The 22,645-nt window shown below is 49.3% G+C and overlaps 10 protein-coding genes across 10 annotated transcripts; 5 read left to right on the top strand and 5 right to left on the bottom strand.

Annotated features, from left to right (window-relative positions):
- Positions 1 to 915: 915 nt before the first annotated feature.
- Positions 916 to 2,061, bottom strand: B0J16DRAFT_26961 (uncharacterized protein). Its single transcript, XM_046123516.1, has 2 exons — positions 1,568 to 2,061; positions 916 to 1,452 (listed from the first exon to the last, which is right to left on the bottom strand). Exons 1-2 carry the CDS (start codon positions 1,625 to 1,627, stop codon positions 1,060 to 1,062), a joined length of 453 nt encoding a protein of 150 aa, XP_045989355.1. The 5' UTR covers positions 1,628 to 2,061; the 3' UTR covers positions 916 to 1,059.
- Positions 2,062 to 3,790, bottom strand: B0J16DRAFT_26960 (uncharacterized protein). The gene is made up of 4 exons (XM_046123515.1): positions 3,652 to 3,790; positions 3,544 to 3,578; positions 2,936 to 3,490; positions 2,062 to 2,867 (listed from the first exon to the last, which is right to left on the bottom strand). Exons 1-4 carry the CDS (start codon positions 3,666 to 3,668, stop codon positions 2,497 to 2,499), a joined length of 978 nt encoding a protein of 325 aa, XP_045989354.1. The 5' UTR covers positions 3,669 to 3,790; the 3' UTR covers positions 2,062 to 2,496.
- Positions 3,791 to 5,769: 1,979 nt separating this feature from the next.
- B0J16DRAFT_314038 (velvet factor-domain-containing protein) lies at positions 5,770 to 7,430 on the top strand (the record flags this gene model as incomplete). Its single annotated transcript, XM_046125163.1, has 6 exons — positions 5,770 to 6,179; positions 6,232 to 6,286; positions 6,342 to 6,421; positions 6,484 to 6,746; positions 6,806 to 7,106; positions 7,169 to 7,430. 6 exons carry the CDS (start codon positions 5,770 to 5,772, stop codon positions 7,428 to 7,430), a joined length of 1,371 nt encoding a protein of 456 aa, XP_045989353.1.
- Positions 7,431 to 9,117: 1,687 nt separating this feature from the next.
- On the top strand, positions 9,118 to 10,236 carry B0J16DRAFT_328946 (uncharacterized protein). Its single transcript, XM_046126274.1, has 2 exons — positions 9,118 to 9,672; positions 9,745 to 10,236. The coding sequence occupies exons 1-2, from the start codon at positions 9,482 to 9,484 to the stop codon at positions 9,953 to 9,955; spliced, it is 402 nt and encodes a 133-aa protein (XP_045989352.1). The 5' UTR covers positions 9,118 to 9,481; the 3' UTR covers positions 9,956 to 10,236.
- A 167-nt stretch (positions 10,237 to 10,403) lies between these two features.
- B0J16DRAFT_378156 (Uroporphyrinogen decarboxylase) lies at positions 10,404 to 11,749 on the bottom strand (the record flags this gene model as incomplete). Its single annotated transcript, XM_046130899.1, has 5 exons — positions 10,404 to 10,480; positions 10,532 to 10,922; positions 10,982 to 11,517; positions 11,582 to 11,623; positions 11,695 to 11,749. The coding sequence occupies 5 exons, from the start codon at positions 11,747 to 11,749 to the stop codon at positions 10,404 to 10,406; spliced, it is 1,101 nt and encodes a 366-aa protein (XP_045989351.1).
- A 221-nt stretch (positions 11,750 to 11,970) lies between these two features.
- Positions 11,971 to 12,722, top strand: B0J16DRAFT_26880 (Rab5-interacting protein-domain-containing protein). The gene is made up of 2 exons (XM_046123494.1): positions 11,971 to 12,278; positions 12,336 to 12,722. The coding sequence occupies exons 1-2, from the start codon at positions 12,213 to 12,215 to the stop codon at positions 12,624 to 12,626; spliced, it is 357 nt and encodes a 118-aa protein (XP_045989350.1). The 5' UTR covers positions 11,971 to 12,212; the 3' UTR covers positions 12,627 to 12,722.
- Positions 12,706 to 15,871, bottom strand: B0J16DRAFT_328941 (uncharacterized protein). Its single transcript, XM_046126273.1, has one exon. The coding sequence runs from the start codon at positions 15,419 to 15,421 to the stop codon at positions 12,818 to 12,820; it is 2,604 nt and encodes an 867-aa protein (XP_045989349.1). The 5' UTR covers positions 15,422 to 15,871; the 3' UTR covers positions 12,706 to 12,817.
- A 1,630-nt stretch (positions 15,872 to 17,501) lies between these two features.
- B0J16DRAFT_328939 (uncharacterized protein) lies at positions 17,502 to 19,195 on the top strand. The gene is made up of 2 exons (XM_046126272.1): positions 17,502 to 18,857; positions 18,915 to 19,195. The coding sequence occupies exons 1-2, from the start codon at positions 17,667 to 17,669 to the stop codon at positions 18,972 to 18,974; spliced, it is 1,251 nt and encodes a 416-aa protein (XP_045989348.1). The 5' UTR covers positions 17,502 to 17,666; the 3' UTR covers positions 18,975 to 19,195.
- Positions 19,196 to 19,398: 203 nt separating this feature from the next.
- B0J16DRAFT_328938 (P-loop containing nucleoside triphosphate hydrolase protein) lies at positions 19,399 to 21,943 on the top strand. The gene has a single exon (XM_046126271.1). The coding sequence runs from the start codon at positions 19,437 to 19,439 to the stop codon at positions 21,783 to 21,785; it is 2,349 nt and encodes a 782-aa protein (XP_045989347.1). The 5' UTR covers positions 19,399 to 19,436; the 3' UTR covers positions 21,786 to 21,943.
- B0J16DRAFT_409300 (acetate non-utilizing protein 9, mitochondrial) lies at positions 21,944 to 22,585 on the bottom strand. Its single transcript, XM_046133079.1, has 3 exons — positions 22,271 to 22,585; positions 22,118 to 22,217; positions 21,944 to 22,067 (listed from the first exon to the last, which is right to left on the bottom strand). Exons 1-3 carry the CDS (start codon positions 22,481 to 22,483, stop codon positions 21,988 to 21,990), a joined length of 393 nt encoding a protein of 130 aa, XP_045989346.1. The 5' UTR covers positions 22,484 to 22,585; the 3' UTR covers positions 21,944 to 21,987.
- Between the last annotated feature and the right edge of the window lie 60 nt (positions 22,586 to 22,645).

The following is a 22,645-nucleotide window of genomic DNA, read 5'->3' as shown; positions in this document are numbered from 1 at the left end:
TTCAACATCTGAATCTGAACTCGACATAAAAAAAAACATCACCGCAAAAATGGTTCAAAACTCCCGCTTCGAAACCATGGCTTCTCGCTTCTCTCCCTCTCGTCTGCGCAACTCCCTGCGCCGCAGCTCATCGGCCTCAACTTCTACGCAAGCCTCTTACTCGTCCACCAACACTACGAGCTCATCTGCTGCCGTCACAATCAACAGTATCATCTCTCGTCAGCCTTCTCTGTTGAACCTGGAAGCTGAACGCAAGAGCTTCGGGAGCGAACTGAGTCTCCTTGAGCCCAGGCCCATTGTCTACTGGGGCAGTGTGGAGGAGCGTATGGGATAGTGTCGTATGACTCAACACAAGGGGTCACATTCTAATGGTTTCTACGTTTAAGGATTGAGAGGGAATTTATGAGGACAGGCGTTTGTGTGGTGTATATGGTTTGGTTATTATTCAATTCTTGCCGAGTTACTTTTCGGTATGGCATCTAGATAAACAGTCTTGCCAAACTTCAATTCCAGATTCAGATTCGGATTCAGATTCAGAACTCCTCAAACTTTTGCTGCGTCTTTTCATGTTGGAGGACTAAAATGTCCGGTTTCATAATCATTAATGTTGTTGTTCCCTTGTGACGGATATGCAGGGGTGCGAAACGCATGTCACGGCCCACAAAGACCCCTGAATAACTCGCGTCGATTTCGACGTGTACCGTATTGTACAGTACTGTATGTAAGTATGATACCACTTTTGATCGACACTCCCAAAGTCAGTGCCTCGTAATGTAACTCTATTGTAGTCGTAGAGCGATCTCGATCGTGGCTATGATGCAAGCAGGTTTCGGTCGCGGTCAGATCGCTCAAGTCTGCTGAGGTGAAAGAATACAGCAAAATGCTCGTCCAAGATTCGATAGTGATGCATGCCACGGGCGGTCGGACGGCATGAAAATTGTATACAGGGCCAACGTGCTATGTGTGATTCAATGGCACCCCACGAAACGCAGGGGAAGGATCGATTGTTTCTTGGCCTACTCGGCTCCGTCACAGACGGACGGATAGTCGGTCGAGGGTTCACAATCCTGGGGGCGGGGCAGTTTGATTGTCGACTTGATGCTCAACGAGAGCAGCAACGCCATGATACAGACTTCTCGTCAAGAGCCAGACGGCACTTGTGGCCAGAGCCAGAGTTACAGCCAGGAAAACCAGCACGGTAGACCTCATCTGAAAGGCCTCGTCTGCTTCCATCTTCATAAGCTTCTTCTGCTTGCTGTGATAATGCCAGCGACCATGAGCATCGTGATCCTTGTGCCCGATATGATGATACGGCTGGAGAAGCCATTGAGGCATCCATCTCGCCTGTTCACTGCCCGTGGCGTAGAAATTATTGCGACCGGCAGTGTGACGCAAATCGACCAGGAGAAGCGAGACGAGGAAAACCGTAATGTTGATGGGTGTCATGACGAGCTAGATGGTATCCATGTTAGTATCATTTCGTTTCATTTCAACATGATGAGACATCTTGTCTCTTGCTTGCTGTAGCAGAACCTCAAGAGATGTCTTCACGATGGAAAAGACCTACAGAGTATAGAGTTGAAGGCTGGTTACCAGCATTTTCAGGTGGAGGGCCAATCTTGGCCATGATTGTAGATGTGAGTATAATGAAGTATAACGAGCGTCGACAGTCTCTTGGCTCAGTGGTGCATTTATTAAGATTCAAATGCAAAGATCAAACAAAGCCTGCCCGTACAGAAGAGATGCTCTTGCTGGTCTACTGTACATTGACTTAGGAGGCATTTGTGCATAAATGAGTGAAGAAAGATCTGATGCGCTGAGGGTACTGTAGTTACGTAGCCGCCCTAGTGAGGTCATCGCCTGGTCCAATTCCGACCCGAGCCTCCCGATCGTCATAAACCCCTCTAACTTCACTGCACTGCACTAACTTAGCCTCCAACCACAGACATCCTGTTCCTGGATCAGCTATTAAGGAATTATGTACCGTGAAAAAGAAGTCCCAAAAACCAAAAGAACGCGCCAGCTATAGTACACCATCAGCCTGCTCAGCCATGCAATTCCATGCTGATGGATGCTAAACTACCTCGTTTTCGCTCTCAGCTCCGTCCAAGCCACCATTTCACAGCAATCAGGTCATCAATCAGCCTCGTTCAACACGACGTATGCAGCGCCGATCTCAAGCCCAAGCGGGTACAGCTCCATGATCTGCACTGACGTGAAGAACAAGGCTAGAAGGAAGACGAAAAGAAGGGTTTCATAAAGTTCCGATAGGGATGTCTCATTACAACAAAACTAAAATGGCTTTTACATGCAGCCATACGTTGTTATTCATTCCCTCTCTTGACTTGACCTAACCTGTATCATATCCACCCAGCCGTTGATTTCCAGAGCGCCGTTTGCCAATATGAGTCCCCGCCTACCGGTACCGACCTATGCATGCATTCCAACGCCTTCATCTCTATCCCAATACAATGGTCCAGTTGAGATCGTCTCCATTTATCGTGCGTTGTGAATATCCAGCACAAGGATGTCCTCAGCGCCAATTCGGGTCAAGTTGTCCATAACTAGGGCGATCTTCTTCTTTTCAACCATGGAGCTCACAGCAACCCAACCCTCCTCGTCGAGAGTTGTAACTGTTGCCGAACGCTTCCCAGGAGTGATGTTGGTCGCCTCGGCCAGACGGCTTCGCTCGACGTTGTATTGGCAAAGAACGTAGCTCTTTGCGGTAATAACACCTCGGATGCGCGAAGTGATGAGGTCGATAAGCTCGGGGTTGGAGGGTGATTTCGACTTGATGAGCACAGCAGTAGAGTCTACAACAGTGTCAATGGCCTTGAGGCCAGCAGCTCGCATCGTCTCTCCAGATTCTAAGGGGTTATTTGTTAGTCATTGTGCTCTTTCAAACAGCGAGGCAGAGCCGATGCCAATCACGTACCAACAAGATCGACAATACCCTCAGCAACACCAAGAGCACAGGCAGCCTCGACACTGCCGCTCAGCTCAACAATCTTTGTGCGCATCTTGCGGGGTGACAGCTCGCCATCAGTAACATTGCCCTGCTCTAGCTTGAGGAAATAGTCGGCAGCAAGGTTAACGAAGCTGGTTCCGATGGTCTTGCCAATGAGGTCCTCAGGGGTCTTATACTGGCCCTTCTCAGGGACCTGAACCTGGAGCTTGCAGCTACCAAAGCCCAGTTCCATAACCATGTCAGAGCCAGCAACCTTGTCCTCGGTGGAGCTCATGTCGACTGAGCTGCGTCGCAGGTGGTTGTAGGCGCGAACTGAGGCATCGTGCTCCTGAACTTGGTCCCATCCAGTGATACCAAGATCACAACGGCCCTCACCAACAAAGGTGGGAATATCGGCGGCGGGAAGGAAGATCAGAGCGATCGGCAGGTTCTTGACAAGGGCAATATCGAGGCGGTTCTCGCGGCGGAATTGGACGTCGGCGCCCTCGAGGAGGTTAAGTGTAGCAGCATTGAGGCGACCCTCTTTACACGCATTAGCATGGCTAGCATCTTTGTAGGTGGAAGAGGCAACTCACTCTTGGGGACAGCAAACAGAAGGCGACCTTCGAGACTGGAGAGGATTTTACGTCAATCAGCGTCTGGTGAATGTCGATTGCTCAACTATCAAAACGGGGCGGACCAACCTGTTGACGAGATCCATGGCGGACTAGATATTATAGGTACCTGGTAGGTAGTAGTCAGAGTATGTTTTCTGTAGGATCAACTTGAGTTTGAATTAGGTAAAAACAGAGGTATGCAAAAGCAGTCGGGGAATTTATTACTGTCCACGATGACTGCTAATAACTCCGACTGCGGGGCTTTCACGTCAAGACGATGGCGGGGCTCAGAACGTCGGTTGGGGAGCATGGACGCTGAAGAGACCTGATTGGGGCTTCCAGCTCTAATCAGGTACCACTAAAGCAACCTAAACCACCACTGACGCAGACCGCCCGACCATCGGGGTCAGGGCAGGATTGAGGCCCGTCCCACCAATTGTAAGACACAGAGATAACACGATGCGCTGTTGAGCGAGAGCAGAGCCACTTGGTGTTTGTTGAGTTTACGAGTAAAACTGCCTGGAGAATAATTCAATTGAGAGACTTGTTGCATGCATGCAATGTCATTGCAAATCTGTTCGATGAAACCTCAATTGATGTTTTAATTGACTTTCGATACTCATTAGATTTTTAACCTTCAGTTTATTAGCCAAGCAAACTGGACCCTCAATATATGCGTCTTATCGATACAGAAAGTTGGGTAGGTTACAATAGTTCCAGTAGTTCGTTCGGTTCGGTTCATCCGAAGTTGGTCCGCAATTAACGTTGACATGGGTCCAACAAAGGGGAGTCGAAAAGATATTGCACCGAGTCGAGATACAATACAAAAGGTCTTGAACAAAGACTTGTACTGTATCGCACCTCGACACTTGGCAATTGGATCGAGTGGTGGTGGGCCTCCTTGTGCTACGCATGTGAGACAGCCATGATGTAGTGTACACTACAGTACAGTACAGCTCAGCTCAGCTCAGCTCCGGTGGCTTGCAACATTAACAGTTCTCTTGACTTTTTCCTGCTTCATATGTAGTACGTACAGTTATGTACTGTAATGATGCGATGCGATGTGATTCACGCTAGTTAAACCCCGAAGACCCAGTCCTTGTTCAAAGTCTCAGTCTTTTTCTTTTAATGTGTCTAGCTTGGTTCTGTCTTGACGTCTTTTCAGCTTGGAATCGGCTCTTGTCTGACATGGAGGCTTCCCCCGTTTAGCTCAAGTCTCCTATGACATCGTGGGCGTTTCTGTACAGTAACAGTCTAGTGCTCGGGGACGCCTAGAAATGTTATCTCTATCCGAATACCTTCCTTCCATACCTTAACCATTGCCTTGGGATAAACTGAAATCAATGTGGCGTGGACGGGGAACAAAGTTCAGCGACCATAGGTACTAACTACTAACCTAGAAGAAGCTGGACCTGACCTGACCTGATCTGACCTGACGGGTCCGAGACTCAGGTCGTCTTAGTAGCCCCAGCCCAGCCCAGTGGATGGAGGGAATTGAGACCCTTTTTAGCGCTCCCGGGCCGCGCCACTTGGGAGCTAAGACTCCCCCATTTACACTTTACCTTCAGCCGGGTTCTGGGTTCTCCACCGACTGACTTATTTTACCAGACTCACCTAACCTAACCTCACATCATCACAATACCTACTACCTTCTTCTACCTACATCGTGTACTATACTCCACCGTTACGTACTGTCATTGTACAGAAGACATCGCAATCGTCGGCCTCTCCATTTGGTGGCTTCGCCTCTTGGCGCTTTTGTCTGGCTTCTCCTCACCACTTACATAACCGTGTCTTTCTGCCTACATATAGCTGGTACTTGCTTTTTTGTTCTTCCTCTACATCCGTACTACATACTATCTACCTTCGATATACCTATCTACTACTACTTATCTCCTTTGTTTTGCTAGGGACGAACCGAAAGGGGGACCGACCGAACGAACGAACGAACGAACACACTGTAACGCAAAGCGAAGCAGCTACTCTTATAGCTCGCCTTGTCCTCGCAACCTCTCCTCTTCGCTTCGTCCTTCTCAAGATCGTCCATTCATTCTCCTCGCATATCTACCTACCTACCTATACTACATATCTAGCCACTTGCTCGTATCTACATATATTAGCATTTATTCTCGCTTTCGTCGACCGCTTTCGAATTCGCAGCCGAAGTCGCAATCCGCAATGAACTCTTCTTATCATCCGCCCGACATGTCCCAACGAATGCCCGGCCCTGGCTATTCTTCCAGCATACCACCAATCCACGCATATCAACAACAGCAGCATCCACCACCATCTCTGCCACCACCGAATCAACATCATCATGCTTCTCATGCTCCTCCTCCGCCACCACCGCCGCCCTCTCACTCGATGCCCTCGCATCAACACCACGCTCCTCCGCCACCCCACCACCATTCCCAACTTCCGCCTTACCCTCCAGCCCAGTATCAACAGCCTCATCCGAGTCAATACTCTCGCTCTCACCCGCCTCCTCCACCTTCACGCCACGATGAACCTCCTCCGCCTTCTTCAGAACCGTCTCCCAACGACCCACACGACAAGCCCAAATACGAGCCACCAGCATTCTCCAAGATCGAAGAAGGCACAGGCTTGAAATACAGGTATGTCACTCATGGTCCCCCAAATATTTTCTCGGCTAAACCAGCTTGATAGCCTTGATGTGCAGCAGCAACCCATACGCGCGCGAATGTGCGGTTTTGGCGATAAGGTGCGTTTGCTTCTCCCCCATAACTTGGTGAGTTATTCTCACAATTCTGTCATAGGACCGTCGCCCAATTACACCACCTCCGTGTGTTCGTCTCGTCATCATAGACAGCGAGACGGGAAAGGAGGTCGATTACAAGTATGTTGCAGCTTATGCAGAATCTCAAGCGAACGGGTTCCGTACTAATGCGATAGCTGTAGTACCCTTGACCATGGCATGTTTGTGCTCTCAGTTGATCTTTGGGACAAGGATGGCATCAAAGAAGTGAACCTTGTTCGGTCTTCCACCGGGCCAGGCGCTATAGCGTCCTCAAATACCTACTCTTACTCAACCCTCGAGCCTGGCACACCTTCATACCAGCAGCAAGCACTTCCTCCAAGCCGCGATGCTGGTTATCCTCAGAGCCAAGGAATTGGATATGGGCAAGAGTATCCTCAGTCGGTGCAACAAAGCTATGGACAAGGTTAGTCAAGCCAGAAACGATAAATTGCGCAAACATGTCGGCATCTGACACAAGAGTAGCACCATCATACCCGTCAAGCAGTTCTTACGGCCCGCCTCAGCAATACTACCCGCGACACAGTGGTTATAACGCCGATCCTCCCGCTCCGCCGCCGGGTGCCTCTTTCCGTAATGGCTATGGCCAAGATCAAGCCGCGCTTACACGAATGGCCGTGGTGGGAGGCCAGCCTCAGGGAATGTTCACGCGGAATCTTATTGGGAGTTTGGCTGCAAGTGCATTCCGTCTCAATGACACTGAAAAGAAAGCAGGCATCTGGTTTGTACTTCAGGACTTGAGCGTTCGCACTGAGGGCACTTTTCGGTAAGTTGGACAACACCACGAATGAACGAAGGCCATTTTCCATATTAATATTGATTGTTCAGATTGAGGTTCTCGTTTGTGAACGTCGGACGTCCTGGCGGGCCTGGAGGCTTGGGAGCTAACGTCAACCAAGGTCGAGCACCAATTTTGGCCTCATGCTACAGCCAGGACTTCAGCGTGTATTCGGCCAAGAAGTTCCCTGGCGTGTGCGAAAGTACACCTTTAAGTAAGACTTTTGCACTACAAGGCATCAAGATTCCCATCCGCAAGGATGCAAACATCAAGGGTGAAGGCGAGGACGAGATAATGTATGATCAGAATTAAAAAGACTTATGAAAGCTAGGCGGTGGCGATGGGAATTACCCCTTGGCGCTGAAACCGTGTCAAGGTTGAGCTATCAGGTTCGAGTCGTTTAGAAACATTATACCCGCAAAAGATGGAAACACCGGGCATGGCATACCTAGATGATAGGGCTATAACATCCATGGAAAGATAAGCATGGCTCGTTTTGACTTTTGTTCAGGATGGATTGTCAATCGGTTAATGGTTAGATAAAGGGGACCGAGGACTTTCCGCTTTTAGGCCAGGCTACACGGTTGCAATCTCACGCAAACTGATGAGGAGGCGTTTTGAATTAATCTTTTATTGCCAGGCGTTGCCTTGGATTTGCCATCAGCGTGTCCATGTATGCAGAAGTCAAAATAGGGAAGAGGGACCTGTAGTCCCATGACAGGATGGAGAGGGCAACAGTCGAGAAGAAATCTCATTGAGAGCTGGTATGTATTACTGCAATTGCCCGAGGCAGGGGTCCATGGAGCAAACGTCATCGCACTTAGACAAGCGTAGACACTATTTTCAGGGTCTCGGTGATCAACATGGGACAGCCCTACCCTGCTGAAGCCTCAAGGTTACCACGAGCCAATATTTTGCGGTCATAGGGCTTAACCTTGGTAGATAGTGTCAGATCTTTTCCATGGCTGGTTGTGAGCTACCAGTTTAACCCGATCCGCCGTCTCGGTGCACGCCAGTACAGAAACGGCTACGGATTGCATGAACAGTTCCAGTACTCGGGACCCGGCGAGAGCGAATTTGGATCTGTAAGTTTCCTGCTGGGATTCGATTCTCTTGGCGATTGAGGGGAGAGGGGAGCTCGGCCAAGCTAACCTATTGTTTACTTGGCCGAAGACCTTTCCATTGAGTTGATGAGTGAGATTTCATGGCTAACCCTATTGGCTCAGGTACCATACTGTGCAACTTTGTGTGAGAAAGCATATATGCGCTTGTGCAATTATTGGTCAGATGAATCAAGACTTTTCCCTTTCCGTGCCTGTCATATATTAAGCTGAAGGTGTCGAGATATGACGGGCGAATGATGTTAAACTGTTGCATCAAGTGGTCCTAACCAGGTCACAACATATAAGAAGCAGAAAGGAGAAAGAAAAAGCTTGTATTGACTTCGTACATGTCAAGTACCCTGCCAAGACCTGGGGCAGCACGAGACCATCAAATTTCATTACGCAACCAAATTTACGTGACTGGACATAGCTTCTTAGTGCAGAGTTCAAGTGGAACTGGCGTTCGGGTACTTGAATCTACTTGTCCTAGACTTGGTCGAGCTTTAACTGAGCCTCATCTTTAACAGACATGGGTGGGTTGAAAGTAAAGTGCTTTTGGTATGTATTTGAAAAGAGAGGATGGTATCTCGACTGAAGGGCATAGTTGGAGGTAGATACTTCAAATCAAGCCCAACCATCGTCCAGCTGATCACCTGCACAGGTTCGCCTCATATTTCTTGTAAAAATTCTCAGCCCAGCTTCGGACCGGCCTAACGTACAGTATTGGATCCATGGAGCACAAGGCCTGGCCAGACTAGGCCATTGGATACCTTGGACCTAACTTACTGTAGTACCTCTTTGGCTGGGCGCAGCGGTTCCTGGCATTTGGTGGGTGGGAGGGCGAAAAAAAGGGCGACTTAGTACGTTAGTGGTCAAGCACCTATAGAATTTTTTTTCTTTCCCCTGTTTTGTTGATCATGGGAACACATCCTTCTCTGTAATGTAGACTACCTTGGTACTAAAGACAGGGCAGGGGACGAATAACGACATCACGAGGACAGACTTGGCATTGAGTTAAAAAGTGTCACCATCGCCGCCTACAACAATCCATTCATTCGTACTCTGACTATTTACTCATTTATTTACCTACATACATTCTTTGTCACTGTAATTCATCGAGGACAATCTTTGATACACATTGATCCTACAACCCCTCACTCAGGCAATATCAATATACTAGCTTCACCCGTCCACTCATCAGGACAACTCCTAGTTATCGACATTTTCTCTTTCACCAATTCAACAACCATCACTACCAAAATGCTTTCTTCTCACGGTCGAGGCGGCGCTGGCAACATGGCCGACTCAGCCACCACAGAAAAGACCGACCCCAGCCAGTTCCAAACTCCAGTCCTAAAGGGCTCCGTTGTCACCACCGGCCGTGGTGGTACAGGCAACATGGCCAAGAACGATGATCCTCGTGAGACTCGCAAGCGCCAAGACGTTGAAGCGTACGTTCTCCTCCCTTCCTCGGTCTTTCTGGGGAGACTCACTTGAACTTGTTCACTAACTCAAGAGAATAGTGTACCTCGTCGCCCTTCCTACGGCACCCAGCATTCTGGCCGGGGCGGTGCTGGAAATATCTTCAAGGACAAGGAGGTAGAGCTCACCCGAAAGCCCAGCAACGAAGGTGCCATCACCGACGATGAGGAGCCCAAGTCTGCCACTTCTCCAACTGCTGGCGAGTCATTGGCTCAGAAGGGCAAGAACTGGCTCTTTGGCAAGAAGGCGTAACTTGAGAGCTTCGGCCAGTTCTGTCGTCCCTCGTTCGGATTTTAACCAACGTAACGAGTGTTTTTCATCTTCTCACTATTATTGGAAATGGGCTTCTTTTCACAGCCTGGTGTTTTGGCGCCTTTGACATTGAATCCGAAGAGGGTTCTGGCTACTAAGGAAAGCCATTTATGAGACAAAATGGGGTAACGGGAGGGCAGAGGATAGATATAGTACTTAAAAAAAGGAGGGACCGCGAAGATACCACGATACGAAATCAATTATATGCAAAAAGAATCACTTTTCTTCAATATTTTGCCCATGCCGTTTTACCATGTTACATATTTTTCGTCATCTATTCTGCTTTTTCCGGTTCCAATTCAGCTCATGTCTACTCCCATGAGCTCCTTAACACACATCTATGGTATCTCGTAATACTCGGAACATGGAACGAGGTGGCGTTCTACCGTTAGTTCTTCTTGGTGAGACGGTGGATTTCCTCAAAGTAGTGCTTGAGGTGATCAGGGTTCACGCCAGGTGTAATTCCTGCTTTGATTAGCCGTCGTTTCACTTTACTTCATATCGTCGACCACATACCGTGTCCAAGGTTAGCAATCCAGCCCTTGTTTCCGACCCAGAAGCCTGCGACCATTTCCTCAACGGCCTTTGTAATGGCCTCCTTGGTACCGTACAGTACACCAGGGTCGGCGTTGCCTTGGAAGACGATGTCGCGGTCGCCTCGAATTTTGACGGCCTCCTTGGGGTCGTGCAGCCAGTCCATGCCAACGACGTTGTATCCCAGGTTGCAGGCAGAGTCAAGTGCGTACCAAGCGCCCTTGGGGAACACGGTCATGGGCACCTTCTCCAGGCCCAGGCTCTGAATCTTAGCAGGGAGCTTCTCGGCAATCTGCTTGAGGTAAGGCTCAGAAAACTGACGGTATGAGGAAGGACCAAGCTCTCCTGCCCACGAATCGAAGACCATTACGAGCTAAGAAAGCGACATTGTCAGTTATATGCTGCCGCTCCATACTCTTTGAGGCTTCTTACCTGGGCGCCAGCCTTGACTTGCAGAGCCAGATGCTCGACACAGATATCAGCGATCTTGGCAAGAAGCTTCTTTGACTCCTCGGGATACTTATAGATCCATGTCTTGACCTGCGCAAACAGCTTGGTGCCTCCGCCCTCGACCATGTAGCAGAAAAGTGTCCAGGGAGCTCCACAGAACCCGATCAAGGGCACCTGGCCCTCGAGCTTCTGGCGTGTCAGTGTGATAGCGTCATAAACGTAGCCCAGCTCAGCAGCGACGTCGACGTCCTTGGCGAGAACCTGGCTGTACTGTCCGTCATCGGGGCTCTTGAGCGGGTTCGGGAAGTGCGGGCCCTTCTTGTCAACCATCTCAACAGTCATGCCCATGGCCTGAGGGATAACGAGGATATCGGAGAAGATGATGGCGGCATCGATGAGGCCTGCGAAACGACGGACAGGCTGGAGGGTGATTTCTGTTGCGACCTCGGGGTCACGGCAGCATTCGAAAAAGTCACGGTTACCCTTGGCTTCGTGATATTCGGGGAGGTAGCGACCAGCTGTCAATTGAACCAGTTAGATGATCTGACATGCCTTCGCTCTCGGTTCCAAGGGTCATTTTACCTTGTCGCATAACCCACATGGGAGGACGCTCAACGGTCTGGCCTAAGTCGCAACACAGCAAGTCTCAGCACAGCTCTCTCATGATTCCAGCAACCAAGGCGCGGATAACCCACCCCATGCTGTGCGAAGCAACAGGTCGTTCTTGAGAGGCGCGAAGTCTTGTGTCATCGTGGTTGGTAGTATTCGGTAGGTGACGAGGAATTGGTGTAACGGCTCAGGAATAAGTGCTCGCAAGTTACAGATTGGGGATCTTTAAAAAGAAGTTCCAGTTTAGCTAGATATGGAGACTACGACTACAGTCCATACCTACCCAGGATTACCCCGCCAAGCAACTGCGCATTTGGAATCACAGTGGAGGGGTCCTTCCATCTGTCGGTAGCTTGACCGAGCTCTCTCCACCATTATTGGCTGACTCCACTTCTTCACTGAAATGTCGGCCTTCGGAACTAAGGACGGACCGACACGTTGTCATCATGGGCAGGCAAATGGAAGTTGCAGCGCGTAGATAGCTTCATTCGAGATACGAAGCTTTAGATGCCCACCACGTCAGTCTTCACTCAGAGATAATCTCCGACAAATTCACCACTACAGCTACAATTATAACTACTGCTACCCATCAATATCCGCAGCGATGCCTTCCGAACGCGAACTTCAGATCAGTCCAATCGTCCCCGAGTCTATGATCCACAACACAAAGGTCAGCTATCCTTGATATCCTTCACTTCTAACTTATCCTCTAACATTTTCCGCGCAGGCTCTTTCCAACCTAAACAGTCTCACTGCTTCCCTCTTCGGAGTCACTGCTGGAGTCCTCGGCCTCGAGTCCTATTACGGTTTCCTCGTCTATATCGTCTTCTCCTTCATCACCACTTTCCTCTTCTACGTCCTCAAGGTTGCCCCTGAATCACTTCCCAAGGGTCATGCTCCTCTTGATCCCTCGCGATACTTCCGAGGACTCTTCGATTTCTGGGTTGGTGGTATCTTCAATGGTATCTCAGGTTTTGTCTTGACGTGGACTTTATTTTATGGATTAGTCAGGGCATAGGTGGACGGTATTTGAAGTTTGCATGTATCTTTGGCGCCTTTGGAGTTATGATAAGAGATATTTTTACGACCATGCGACGTCCTGTAAACAAAATCATCATTAAATATGTAAAAGCAACAACTGTACAGCGATATAAGTGAAAACAGCCTCTGATAACAAAGGCACCGTGGAAATTACACACGCTTGAACCGCTAATCCACGATCTCAACAACGTTACCAATGAAGCCCTCTAGCCCAGATTTATCCTGACTCCCGCCTTCTAACAATATGACCCGTGAACCCATCTCGATCCACTCTCGATGATGCAAAAGCTCTAATCCCATCTCAATGCCGCCTCTGGGCCGGTCGCTCTCATCTTTAACATTGTTCGTGTCAGATTCGTCGTTGAGATCAAAGATCTCTTCTGTCTCTGTGTCCTCGTTACTGACTCGCCATTCGCTGTCCTGCCGAGATATTCGGCGAATGCGCGCTACCGTTCGAATGCTAGCAATATATATGTTCACAAAAGAGCCGACGGCCAGTGTCTGAATGTCTGGATCCTCGAAAACTGCCGTGAATCCGCTTGCAGCTTGCAGCTTCAACCCAGTGTCGGCCATATGTTTAGACGGGATTGCCAAGATCATACCACGGCGAATGCGAGGGATCTCAGTGATACCGGCGTGATCTGTGTTGCCATTCTGGGGGCGATTCGAGAGTGGTTTAACGCTGAGACCGATGGATCCGGCCTGCCCAGCTTCAAGAGTTGAGACCGGGAGCCTCAGATTACGTATGCTAACGATCTGAGCGTCATGCCACTCTCCCGCAATTGCCGACGCAGATATAGCATTCTTCATGGCAACACGAGCCAACTCTGCTGATGAAGGATGTGATATGGACAGCCCATAACTACTCGGCGATTGTCTGCCCTCTGGGGTTGACTCCCGAGGCTCATCGTCGTCAGGTGGGAAAGGTCCAATAACAATCTTGTCCCCGATGGAAAACTGCCCAAACCTGAGATGTCCCGATACGACAATACCTGGGTCGGCCTGCTTTCCGGAAGCATTGTTCAGACTACCATACGATGCCGGTAAAGAGAAGGTGTCATCGATGTGGAACAGACACTTCGGCTGTTCTGGATTCAATGCCATTCCGACATAATCACGAGCAGTTGGTGTGGGTGGCAGCGGTAGCTTTTCCAAGAGCGCGTGCAAAAGACCGATTCCACTTCCCTTAACTGCGCTCGTGAACGCTATTGGAACAACTTCCGTTGGGTTTCCACTCTCTGAGATTCCCTTCAACAAGTCTTTCACTTTAACAGAGTCGTCATCAGGTACTCTACTTAGGTCACCCCATGCCTTCTGATCAGGCCGGAGGACTTTGGGCACACGCCCAGCGTCTTTGACAGCTGACAAAATCTTGTTAGTGATTTTGTGCGCACTCGTCTTGGAAGCGAGATCCATCTTAGTAACGACAACTGCCAAAGGAATACCCAGTTTGAGAGATAGAGTCAGATGTGCTTTGACAAGATCAACTCCACCCGCTGAGACTCCCAGACCATTGGACACTCCATGGGTTTTGGTAGCTATTGCAGTATCATCAGCCGCCAAACACAGAATAATCCAATGAGGAGCCCAGTTCATCAGACCACGAAGGACTGTGCGCCGATATCTTGGGTGACCTGCAGAATCTGACACAAACACTAAACGACCACCCTCGGAACAGTTGTGGATATCGACCCAGGACTCGATGTTTCCATGGCTACAGTTGAGGATTGACTGATCTTTGTACCCAATGAGCTCTTGTGCTATCGAGCTGGTAATTCCCGTAACCATCTCGTGACGATGTTTAAGCAAATTGAGTCGACTATTACCACGACCATTATCCAGGACGCCTGTTGACAGTGTCCCCAGGAGACTCGATTTGCCGGATGTTGTAGGCCCAGTGAAGGTAACTCTTAATTGCGGCGTTGTCGAGCTGCCACGGCTGGGCACAGAAACTTTCTCTGCTGCAGACTGTTTGTTGGTGTCTATGTCGTGTTCTCCATTCATCTCATCTATTAAACCCAAATACGGCATGACAAACGCTTCGGCAACCCAGAGCTTGGCACTCCTGATGGTTTCGTCAGGTGAGATCTCGGTACTGTTGATGAAGTCTGTAGCCTCAGCCCATTCACAGTGGCCAACAACGACTCTCCGGCGAACATCGACAGTGCAACCTAGACTGGCGGCCATTACTCTCAAAGTTGTGATACTCTCTTCCAACTCGTCCTTTGTAAGTCCAACCAGCGTGCCATCGTCTGCGACACCTATTTCGTACAATGCACCTCTAGACTCTTCCAAGCCGGGGACCAGCTTCCTGAGTTTCACAGGAGCAGTGAGATCGACGTTGTCGTCCGGAAGCTTAGGGAGCACCAGTTCCTTGGAGCTGGATGAGTGATAAGGAGAAGACTGTTGTAGTCGCCACAGGAGCTGGGTTGTCAAATTCTCAAGCCTTTGTTGTCGAGGCTGACTAGAAGCAGCTGGAGAAGGGACCGAGAGCTTGAGTCGCCCATGGCGCGACTTGTTTGTTGTACTCATGCTTTTGAATACTCTTCGTGGTCGAAGAAGCAGGTGGAGCTTATACTCCGTGGGTCCGTCTTGCGGCTCGGCTTGAAGCTTTGTGACTCCATAGTCAGATAGCAATCCGGAATCAAGCCGCTGGGCTGATTGAGAGGTTTCTGGGCCCAGATGCTCAGATCCGTCCTTGGCCAGGTCACTGAGCTGCGTCCAAGGAGATGAGACCCTGGGAGGATCCGGATCATAAGTGAAGACAGACATAGCTGCCCTGGTAGTAGCAAAACGCTTCCAGGAGACTGAAAAGGTGATAGACAAAATTTGATGTTGGGGAAATACTAAACAGATCTTTCAAGTTAAGATATCGATAACAATTGGAGCTGTAATAGATATGATACTAGGGCAGGATATCCAATAACGAGGAAGGGGAAGGCGTGGTGTACTTGAATTATCATCTTGTTAATCCTCAAAGGAGTATTGAGAGCTGTAAGAAGAGTGCAGTGATAATGAAGCGATCACGACTCTAAGGAAGGGTAGGTTGAGGCGGTCAGTTGCCGGCTCAGTAGACGTAAAGCATGACGTCGATTGTTAACGCAGAAGTTGTGATGAAGGATGAGAGTTGAGACTGTGAATGACGAAGCGCATAAAGTATACGCTTTTTGGAGTTGAAATAACTAATGTGTGAGATAAAAATGGATGAACTCAAAGTCAAAGTATTGAATCGGAACCTGGAGAGTCAGAGGTGACGCATCGGCGAAGCAACCAATCATGAGAGTTTGACAGGAACCTGGTGTGCCGTGATCGCCTCAATGGTCCTGAATTTACAGGACAGTTGATGTCTGTAAGTTCATTGTCTCAGTGGTGGATTTCGGTGGAGTCGGCAGGGGTCTTTAGCGGCTGCGGCCCCAGATGAACCTCAGGAATAAGACCCATCCATGGATTGAATAATTATTATTAGTGACAGCAGTTTGTAGCTTGGTGGATATATATTTGAGGTTTGTTTGTGACATTTTAATCCGTTTTCATGATTTATCTCAGTTCTTAACTTCATCAATTTCTGCCAGACTATCTTCCTTCTGAAGTACCACTACATGACTCATCGGCAGAGTTCTGTAGATAACCTTCCAACTTCTCTCACCCAAAGTTATCATCGTTTTAGACTAAACACGTGACATACAAATACCCTCGAAGTGGTCATCGATTCAAGTCATGGAGATTAGTGGCAGTGTTTGGAACGCGGATATTCTACTGCAGACAAGCGTCGAGTAGAATTCCACACTGGCATCATCCATTCATATCGAGTTGAGTAACACAAGTTTACAACGACATGCTACCAGCATATAATAAGTTTACAGCATAAACCTCCTTGGGTTGACGGGCTGAGAAAGATTCAAGATCCACCGTGCCTCCTTCACCTCAGACCCAATTGTTCCTGATCGATTCTGCAGCACTGATTGAATGCCCATTCCAGAGCCCTTCTAGAACACGGAATGTGGAATGAGATCCTTCAATCCAATCACCAGCCAGACCCCACCTATGAAACCATATTGATACAGAACAGTATGGGAGTTTAGCTTCGTGTTTGTTTAGGAAAAGCCCAGCTCGTTTTGATCAATGCGAGCTTCTCTTAAAACCAATGCTAAATAAAGTGCATCTGTATTAGTCGTATGATAGATACCCTACAGTAAATCTACGGATAGTCTGACCAAAAGTATGTACACGCAGCCGCCACATGCTGACGCATTGAGAGCTAAGCCACTTGCCCAATTGATGCCTATACCTGAGTAAAGCAAAAGTGTAGTCTCCGCAGTTGATTATTACTTTTGTAGTATCAAATACACAGACATGGTCACTGCTGAAAGACCTGAATCACAATGTCAATGACTGACTGCCGGTGCCCAATTCGACTAAAGGATTCAGGGACTTGCATGGAAGGGAGGGGTTCCAGTTCCAGATTGCGGCTGCTACACTAGACCTGAGATATGGATCCATCTGCGGATGGGTCCCAGCCCAGGCGACAGACAGGCGCTTACTTGTTGGGCGTCTTAGGTAACTTTGAATACCGGTATTGCATTGCATGACATTGCATAAGTCCCCTACAAACCCAAACCTTCTCTCAGTCTGGGCCTGACGAGCGCCTGAACCATCCCCGAAACGATGCTAGAATTGAATGGATAGGCACGCCACCCATGACATCCAAGGAAACCTAAAGGTACAGCACCTTAGCAGATACTTTGTACCGTGACGGGGCAGTCAGGTACGACCAGTGGAGGACAGGACACCGCCCCCAGGGTCCGCTCCCCCCACCAGTAAGGCAACTAGGTAGGTAACTTCCCATCGGTCAGTCCAGTCCAGTCCTCTAATAAGTCAACGCAGCCCATTCTCGTCTCCTTTCAGCTTCTGACATCCATAATCCTCCTTTTTCCATCTCCTCTTTCAGTAACACGAATAGTCATCACGACAATAACCCGAATTCCCTTCGTATTCAACTCCGTCAACAGAATCAGCCATGAAGAAGTTTGGCTTTGGAAAGAAAGGCGATGATGGCGACGACGCCAACCGCCATGCCCTATTCGGTCGCAAGAAGTCATCTCAGTCCTCTTCCTCCGAGAACCCCTACGCCAAACAAGGCGGCAAAGACCCCTACGCCGACGATGCGAAGTACGCCAACGTAACTCCTTATCAGCAAGCACGCGCTGGTTTGAACAACGGCCCTTCCCCGGCCCCTCAGGCTCCTAACTCCTATGGTGCTCCTCCTCCCGCCCAGGGACAGCCCCCAAGTGGTTACGGTGCTGATCGATACGGATCCGGGGGCGGTTATGGTGGAAACCGATATGGTGACGCTCCTTCTCAGAACCGACACAACAGCCCTGCTCCATCTGCTGGTGCAAGAGGCCCAGGCGGATATGGTGGTTTCGGACCTAGTGAGCCAGATAGCAACCGTGACAACCTCTTCGCCGGCGCTCAGGAGCGGCAGGCCCAAAAGCAGCAACCCGCCAACAACGATCCGCAATCAGGGGCCACTGGTGGCTCTTACGGTGGCTATGGCGAGGAGCGCCAACTGACCGCCGAGGAGCAGGAAGAGGTTGAGTACCAATCCATCCTTGCAGAGAAGCGACAACTTCAACAGGAGAGCGCATCTTCGGTCAACCGCTCAGTTCAAATGGCTCGCCAAGCCAACGAAGTTGGTCGTGCCACCCTCGCTCGTCTGGGAGCACAGGGAGAACGACTTAACAACACCGAAAAGCACCTCGATCTGGCTGCCAACCAGAACAAGATTGCCCAGGACCGAGCTGCTGAGCTCAAGACCTTGAATGGCAGCATGTTTGCTGTCCATGTTAGTAACCCCTTTACCTCCAAGCAGCGTAAGGCCAAGGCAGACGAGGAAGTCATGAACCGCCACCGGTCGGAAAGAGAACAGCGGGAAGCCACTCGTCGTGACGGTTTCCAAGCCAACCAGCGCATGGAGGGCAATTTCAGAGATATCAACGCCACTGGCCGACCACGACAGCAACCACGCAAGAAGGATTACGGAAAGTTCAACCTCGAGGATGAAGAAGGAGCCGACGAACTTGAAGACCAAATTGACGATGGCATCACCGAACTTGAAGGCCAAGTGTCCATGATGAATATGGTCGGCCGAGCCATTGGAAAGGAGGTTGACACGCAGAATAAGCAGATCGATCGTATTATGGTCAAGGCAAGTGGTTTCTCTTTGTTTCGAATATTCTGGATTTATTACTAACCTCGAGAATAGAGCGACACTGTTGATGATGCTACGAGAATGAACCGAGAACGCTTGGCACGTATCAAGTAAGGACTCATGTACAATATGATGATACATAGAAATGTTATTGGGATAGGGAGAACGAAAGCTCGGATCTAATTCACCCAATGGAGGTATTTACACTGCAAAACGACAAGACCAGCTTAAACTTGGTCGAGGCTATAGCGTAGGCCACTGCAAACAACGCGCTCTGGGAGTGTTACAACCGTTATTCATGCAATAAACTTGGCGTCATTTATATTTGACTCACATAATACTAAGTACTATGCTGTATATCTGATGAGCAAATGACTTCCGCGCTCATGACCAAAACTGTTGGTGCTCCTGTTGGTTAGACTTGTTTCCATGATGGGTGAACTTATATGCCTATAAACACAGTGTTAATGTTATAAACACTGTGGTCTCACTTAAACATGCATGAAATTTTCTAGAGTAAAAAAACACCCCAGACTTCCACGAACTTGTAAGACGGACAGATCTACCTTGGACATAATGGCGACCGACAATATCTCTGGACCTCCAGCTAAGAAGAGAAAAACAAAGTCAAAGGACCCAAATGCTGTGACCGTCGGAGGAAAAGTCATTTCTCTTGAGGGTTACCTCACAGCGCCCTCCAAGCCTAAAGCAGCAGCAGCAGCAGCAAAAGTATCGACAACACACGACGAAACCGCTGAAAAGACAGAAACCACAGTCACTGTGGCGGAGAAGAAAGAGACCATACAGCACAAGACAAGGAGGGAACCCAAGGATCGTCAGGCAAAAGGTCATTATAGCGAAAAAGCACGAAGTCGAGAAGACCCCAAACTGCTTAAAACTCGCAAACAGCTTCCTATCTGGCAGTACCGTGAGGATATTCAACAGGCATTACAAAACAACAGTGATGTTCTCGTCCTAGTGGGTGAGACAGGTTCCGGTAAAAGTACGCAGGTCCCTCAGTTCCTTTACCAGGAGCCTTGGTGTAGGCGCCAAAGGATCAAGATCGCTGGATCGGACGAAGAAATTGCTGTCGGGGGCACGATCGCTATTACGCAACCCCGACGAGTCGCTGCGACAACACTGGCCCATCGAGTTGCTCAGGAAGCCGGCACGCCGTTAGGGAAAGGCCGATCAGATGGCCTGGTTGGTTATTCGGTTCGGTTCGACCATCAAGTGCCAAAGGGTTCGCGGATCAAATTCTTGACCGAGGGTATGCTGCTGCAGGAACTGTTGCGCGACCCTAACCTCAAGAATTATAGCGCGATCGTGGTCGACGAAATCCACGAGCGAAGTCTTGACGTTGATCTTCTGGTCGGTTTTCTGAAGCAGATTCTTGCCAGCGATCTGTCTGGCCGCGGTGGCATCCCTCTTAAAGTTGTCATCATGAGTGCTACAGCGGACGTGGAGGGTATCCAGGAATTCTTCAAAGACATCCGCCCTAAGACGAAAGATGAGAACACGCTCCAAGTTCTCAAGATCAAGGGACGACAATATCCTGTAACGGTGTACCATGAGCCGCGCCCAGTACCCGATCTTCAAGACGCGCTTCTCCAGGCGATTTACAAGATCCACTTGCAGGAGAAACTGCCTGGAGATATTCTTGCTTTCCTGACAGGCCAAGAAGAGATCGAGGCGGCGCAGAAATTGATTGAAGAATACGCTGCGACATTGGCCAGCAACGTCCCCAAAATCAAGGTCTTCCCGTTGTATGGTCAGTTATCGATGGATGCGCAACGCGAGGCCTTCTCGCCCGTCAAGGCCTCATTTACTCGAAAGATCGTGCTGGCAACAAATATTGCCGAAACATCGGTTACTGTACCAGGAGTCAGATATGTGGTGGATTGCGGAAAAGCAAAGGTGAAGCAATATCGAACTCGTCTTGGCATGGAATCTCTCCTCGCAAAGCCTATCTCGAAATCATCTGCTATCCAACGAACTGGTCGAGCTGGTCGTGAAGGTCCAGGTAAATGTTTCCGGCTGTACCCAGAAACGGCGTTCAAGACGCTGCAGGATTCTGATCTCCCGGAAATCCTTCGCAATGACGTCCTGGGAGCCGTGTTGACTATGAAGGCGCGCGGAATTCAGGATGTTTTGTCATTTCCTCTCATGGATCCTCCGGAAACAGAAGCAATCGAAAAGGCACTGATTCACTTGCACTTTCTTGGCGCTTTGAACGACGATGGAACCATCACCAAGACTGGCGAGACCATGGCCCGTTTCCCTATCTCTGCACCTATGGGAGCTGTGCTACTTGCTGCTGCTGATCCCGAATTTGATTGCGTGATTGAAGTCATCGACATCATCTCTTGTATTACATCTGGAGAAGACATCTTCCTGAGTATCCAGTCTGAGGAGGCACAGGAAGAGGTTGAGACCTACAGAAAGGAGCTCCAGCGCCGTGAAGGAGACATCATCACATATCTCACGACCATTCAGCAATACACAGCCGAGAATGCAGACAGGGTGAATTGGTGCAAGCAACGAAAGATCAACATGCGAAATATGAGGCAGGCTCTGAATATCCGAAGGCAGCTTCGCGGTCTGTGTCTAAAAGAGAAGCTTTTGGATGAGGCTCCGCCAGCTGATCCCCAGCCCTTTGTTCCGATTTCGCCAGAGCGTGCCGAGCAAGTCCTCAAATGCTTTTTGCGTGGGTTCGCACTAAAGACCGCGATGCTCGCCCCCGACAGCTCTTATGTCACGGTGCAAGGCAAGCACGTTGTGGCCATTCACCCCGCCAGCGTGTTACACGGACAGAAGAAGGAGGCCATCATGTTCCTGGAGCACGTTTATACTAATAAGAACTACGCCAAGAAGGTCAGCGCGATCCAAGCAGTATGGATTGCCGAGGCATTGGAAGGCAGATAGACGACTAGTTGCTCCGAGTCTGACAGGTGTATATCATCGTATTAATGAGTAAGGAGTTTGGAAAAATACTTTCAATCAAGCAAGACGGTTACAAGATTAGCTCATCTCAGCACTCTCCGAAGCAGGGAAGCTGAAGGCAAAAAATATACATAATGCCAACCTAGTTGTACAATGTCTCTATAAAATGTATACATCCATGCGTCTATGATTCCTGCTCACCACCCTCTTTGCCCCTGTTTTGAATGGCCTGCATCAACTCGTATAATTGTTGTATTTGTTCATCTTTCATGGAGTTAGTAAAGGTCTGCTTAACGACATTCATTCTTACTCACCACTCATTTTTGAGAGCTTCTGCTCATCCAACTTATCACCTACCCACTGGTCACCCTCAATCTTTTGAGCATACATCTGCCACTCAGTCAAGAATCCGATCTGTCCCTTGAGTCAACACCTCTCTTATCATAGTTCCTCTTGAAATGACGTACCAGATGAGCTGGGTTATCAACCTTCCTATGCGCCCTGAACTCAGCCTTGATGTACTCGTCTCCGAGCAGTCTCATCTCAGCAGGCAGATGCTTGCGATGAGCACGGAGGAGTCGTCGATACAAGGGAATAGGAGGGAGAAGGGCCATAGGGTTAGGCTTCAGACCGCGCTGGGTGTTGGCGGCTGATGCGAGCCTCAACAAAGATGGGCGCATTTTGAATGGTGAGTTGAGAGGCTGCCGATGATACGAAGCTACGAGTACACGAGAGTTAAGAAGCTCAATTACTGTGGTGTTGACAGCGAATGAAACGAGCGGCCGAAATTGATGACGGACAGAATCTCGAAGACTGACTTGACTTTCACCTCAAGCCCCACT

This window comes from Fusarium flagelliforme (genome assembly GCF_020744385.1).
Source record: "Fusarium flagelliforme strain FIESC 12 MPI-CAGE-AA-0113 chromosome Unknown B0J16scaffold_1, whole genome shotgun sequence".
NCBI classification, from domain to species: domain Eukaryota; kingdom Fungi; phylum Ascomycota; class Sordariomycetes; order Hypocreales; family Nectriaceae; genus Fusarium; species Fusarium flagelliforme.
The sequence above is the reverse complement of the archived record's forward strand: the minus strand, read 5'-3'. Positions and strand labels throughout refer to the sequence as shown.

What these genes read in the sequence shown, in the direction of transcription:
- B0J16DRAFT_328939 (XM_046126272.1), top strand. Translation starts at nt 17,667, where the DNA reads ATGAAGAAGTTTGGCTTTGGAAAGAAAGGCGATGATGGCGACGACGCC. An exon ending in TCGATCGTATTATGGTCAAG is followed by an intron (nt 18,858 to 18,914) that starts GCAAGTGGTTTC and finishes CCTCGAGAATAG; the next exon opens with AGCGACACTGTTGATGATGC.
- B0J16DRAFT_328938 (XM_046126271.1), top strand. Translation starts at nt 19,437, where the DNA reads ATGGCGACCGACAATATCTCTGGACCTCCAGCTAAGAAGAGAAAAACA.
- B0J16DRAFT_26961 (XM_046123516.1), bottom strand. Translation starts at nt 1,627, where the DNA reads ATGGCCAAGATTGGCCCTCCACCTGAAAATGCTGGTAACCAGCCTTCA. An exon ending in AGCCTTCAACTCTATACTCT is followed by an intron (nt 1,453 to 1,567) that starts GTAGGTCTTTTC and finishes GATACCATCTAG; the next exon opens with CTCGTCATGACACCCATCAA.
- B0J16DRAFT_26960 (XM_046123515.1), bottom strand. An exon ending in TCTGTTTGCTGTCCCCAAGA is followed by an intron (nt 3,491 to 3,543) that starts GTGAGTTGCCTC and finishes ATGCGTGTAAAG; the next exon opens with AGGGTCGCCTCAATGCTGCT. An exon ending in GGGTATTGTCGATCTTGTTG is followed by an intron (nt 2,868 to 2,935) that starts GTACGTGATTGG and finishes ATAACCCCTTAG; the next exon opens with AATCTGGAGAGACGATGCGA.
- B0J16DRAFT_409300 (XM_046133079.1), bottom strand. Translation starts at nt 22,483, where the DNA reads ATGCGCCCATCTTTGTTGAGGCTCGCATCAGCCGCCAACACCCAGCGC. An exon ending in TTGATAACCCAGCTCATCTG is followed by an intron (nt 22,218 to 22,270) that starts GTACGTCATTTC and finishes CTCAAGGGACAG; the next exon opens with ATCGGATTCTTGACTGAGTG. An exon ending in GAAGCTCTCAAAAATGAGTG is followed by an intron (nt 22,068 to 22,117) that starts GTGAGTAAGAAT and finishes ACTCCATGAAAG; the next exon opens with ATGAACAAATACAACAATTA.
- B0J16DRAFT_328941 (XM_046126273.1), bottom strand. Translation starts at nt 15,421, where the DNA reads ATGTCTGTCTTCACTTATGATCCGGATCCTCCCAGGGTCTCATCTCCT.
- B0J16DRAFT_328946 (XM_046126274.1), top strand. Translation starts at nt 9,482, where the DNA reads ATGCTTTCTTCTCACGGTCGAGGCGGCGCTGGCAACATGGCCGACTCA. An exon ending in AAGCGCCAAGACGTTGAAGC is followed by an intron (nt 9,673 to 9,744) that starts GTACGTTCTCCT and finishes TCAAGAGAATAG; the next exon opens with TGTACCTCGTCGCCCTTCCT.
- B0J16DRAFT_26880 (XM_046123494.1), top strand. Translation starts at nt 12,213, where the DNA reads ATGCCTTCCGAACGCGAACTTCAGATCAGTCCAATCGTCCCCGAGTCT. An exon ending in CTATGATCCACAACACAAAG is followed by an intron (nt 12,279 to 12,335) that starts GTCAGCTATCCT and finishes TTTTCCGCGCAG; the next exon opens with GCTCTTTCCAACCTAAACAG.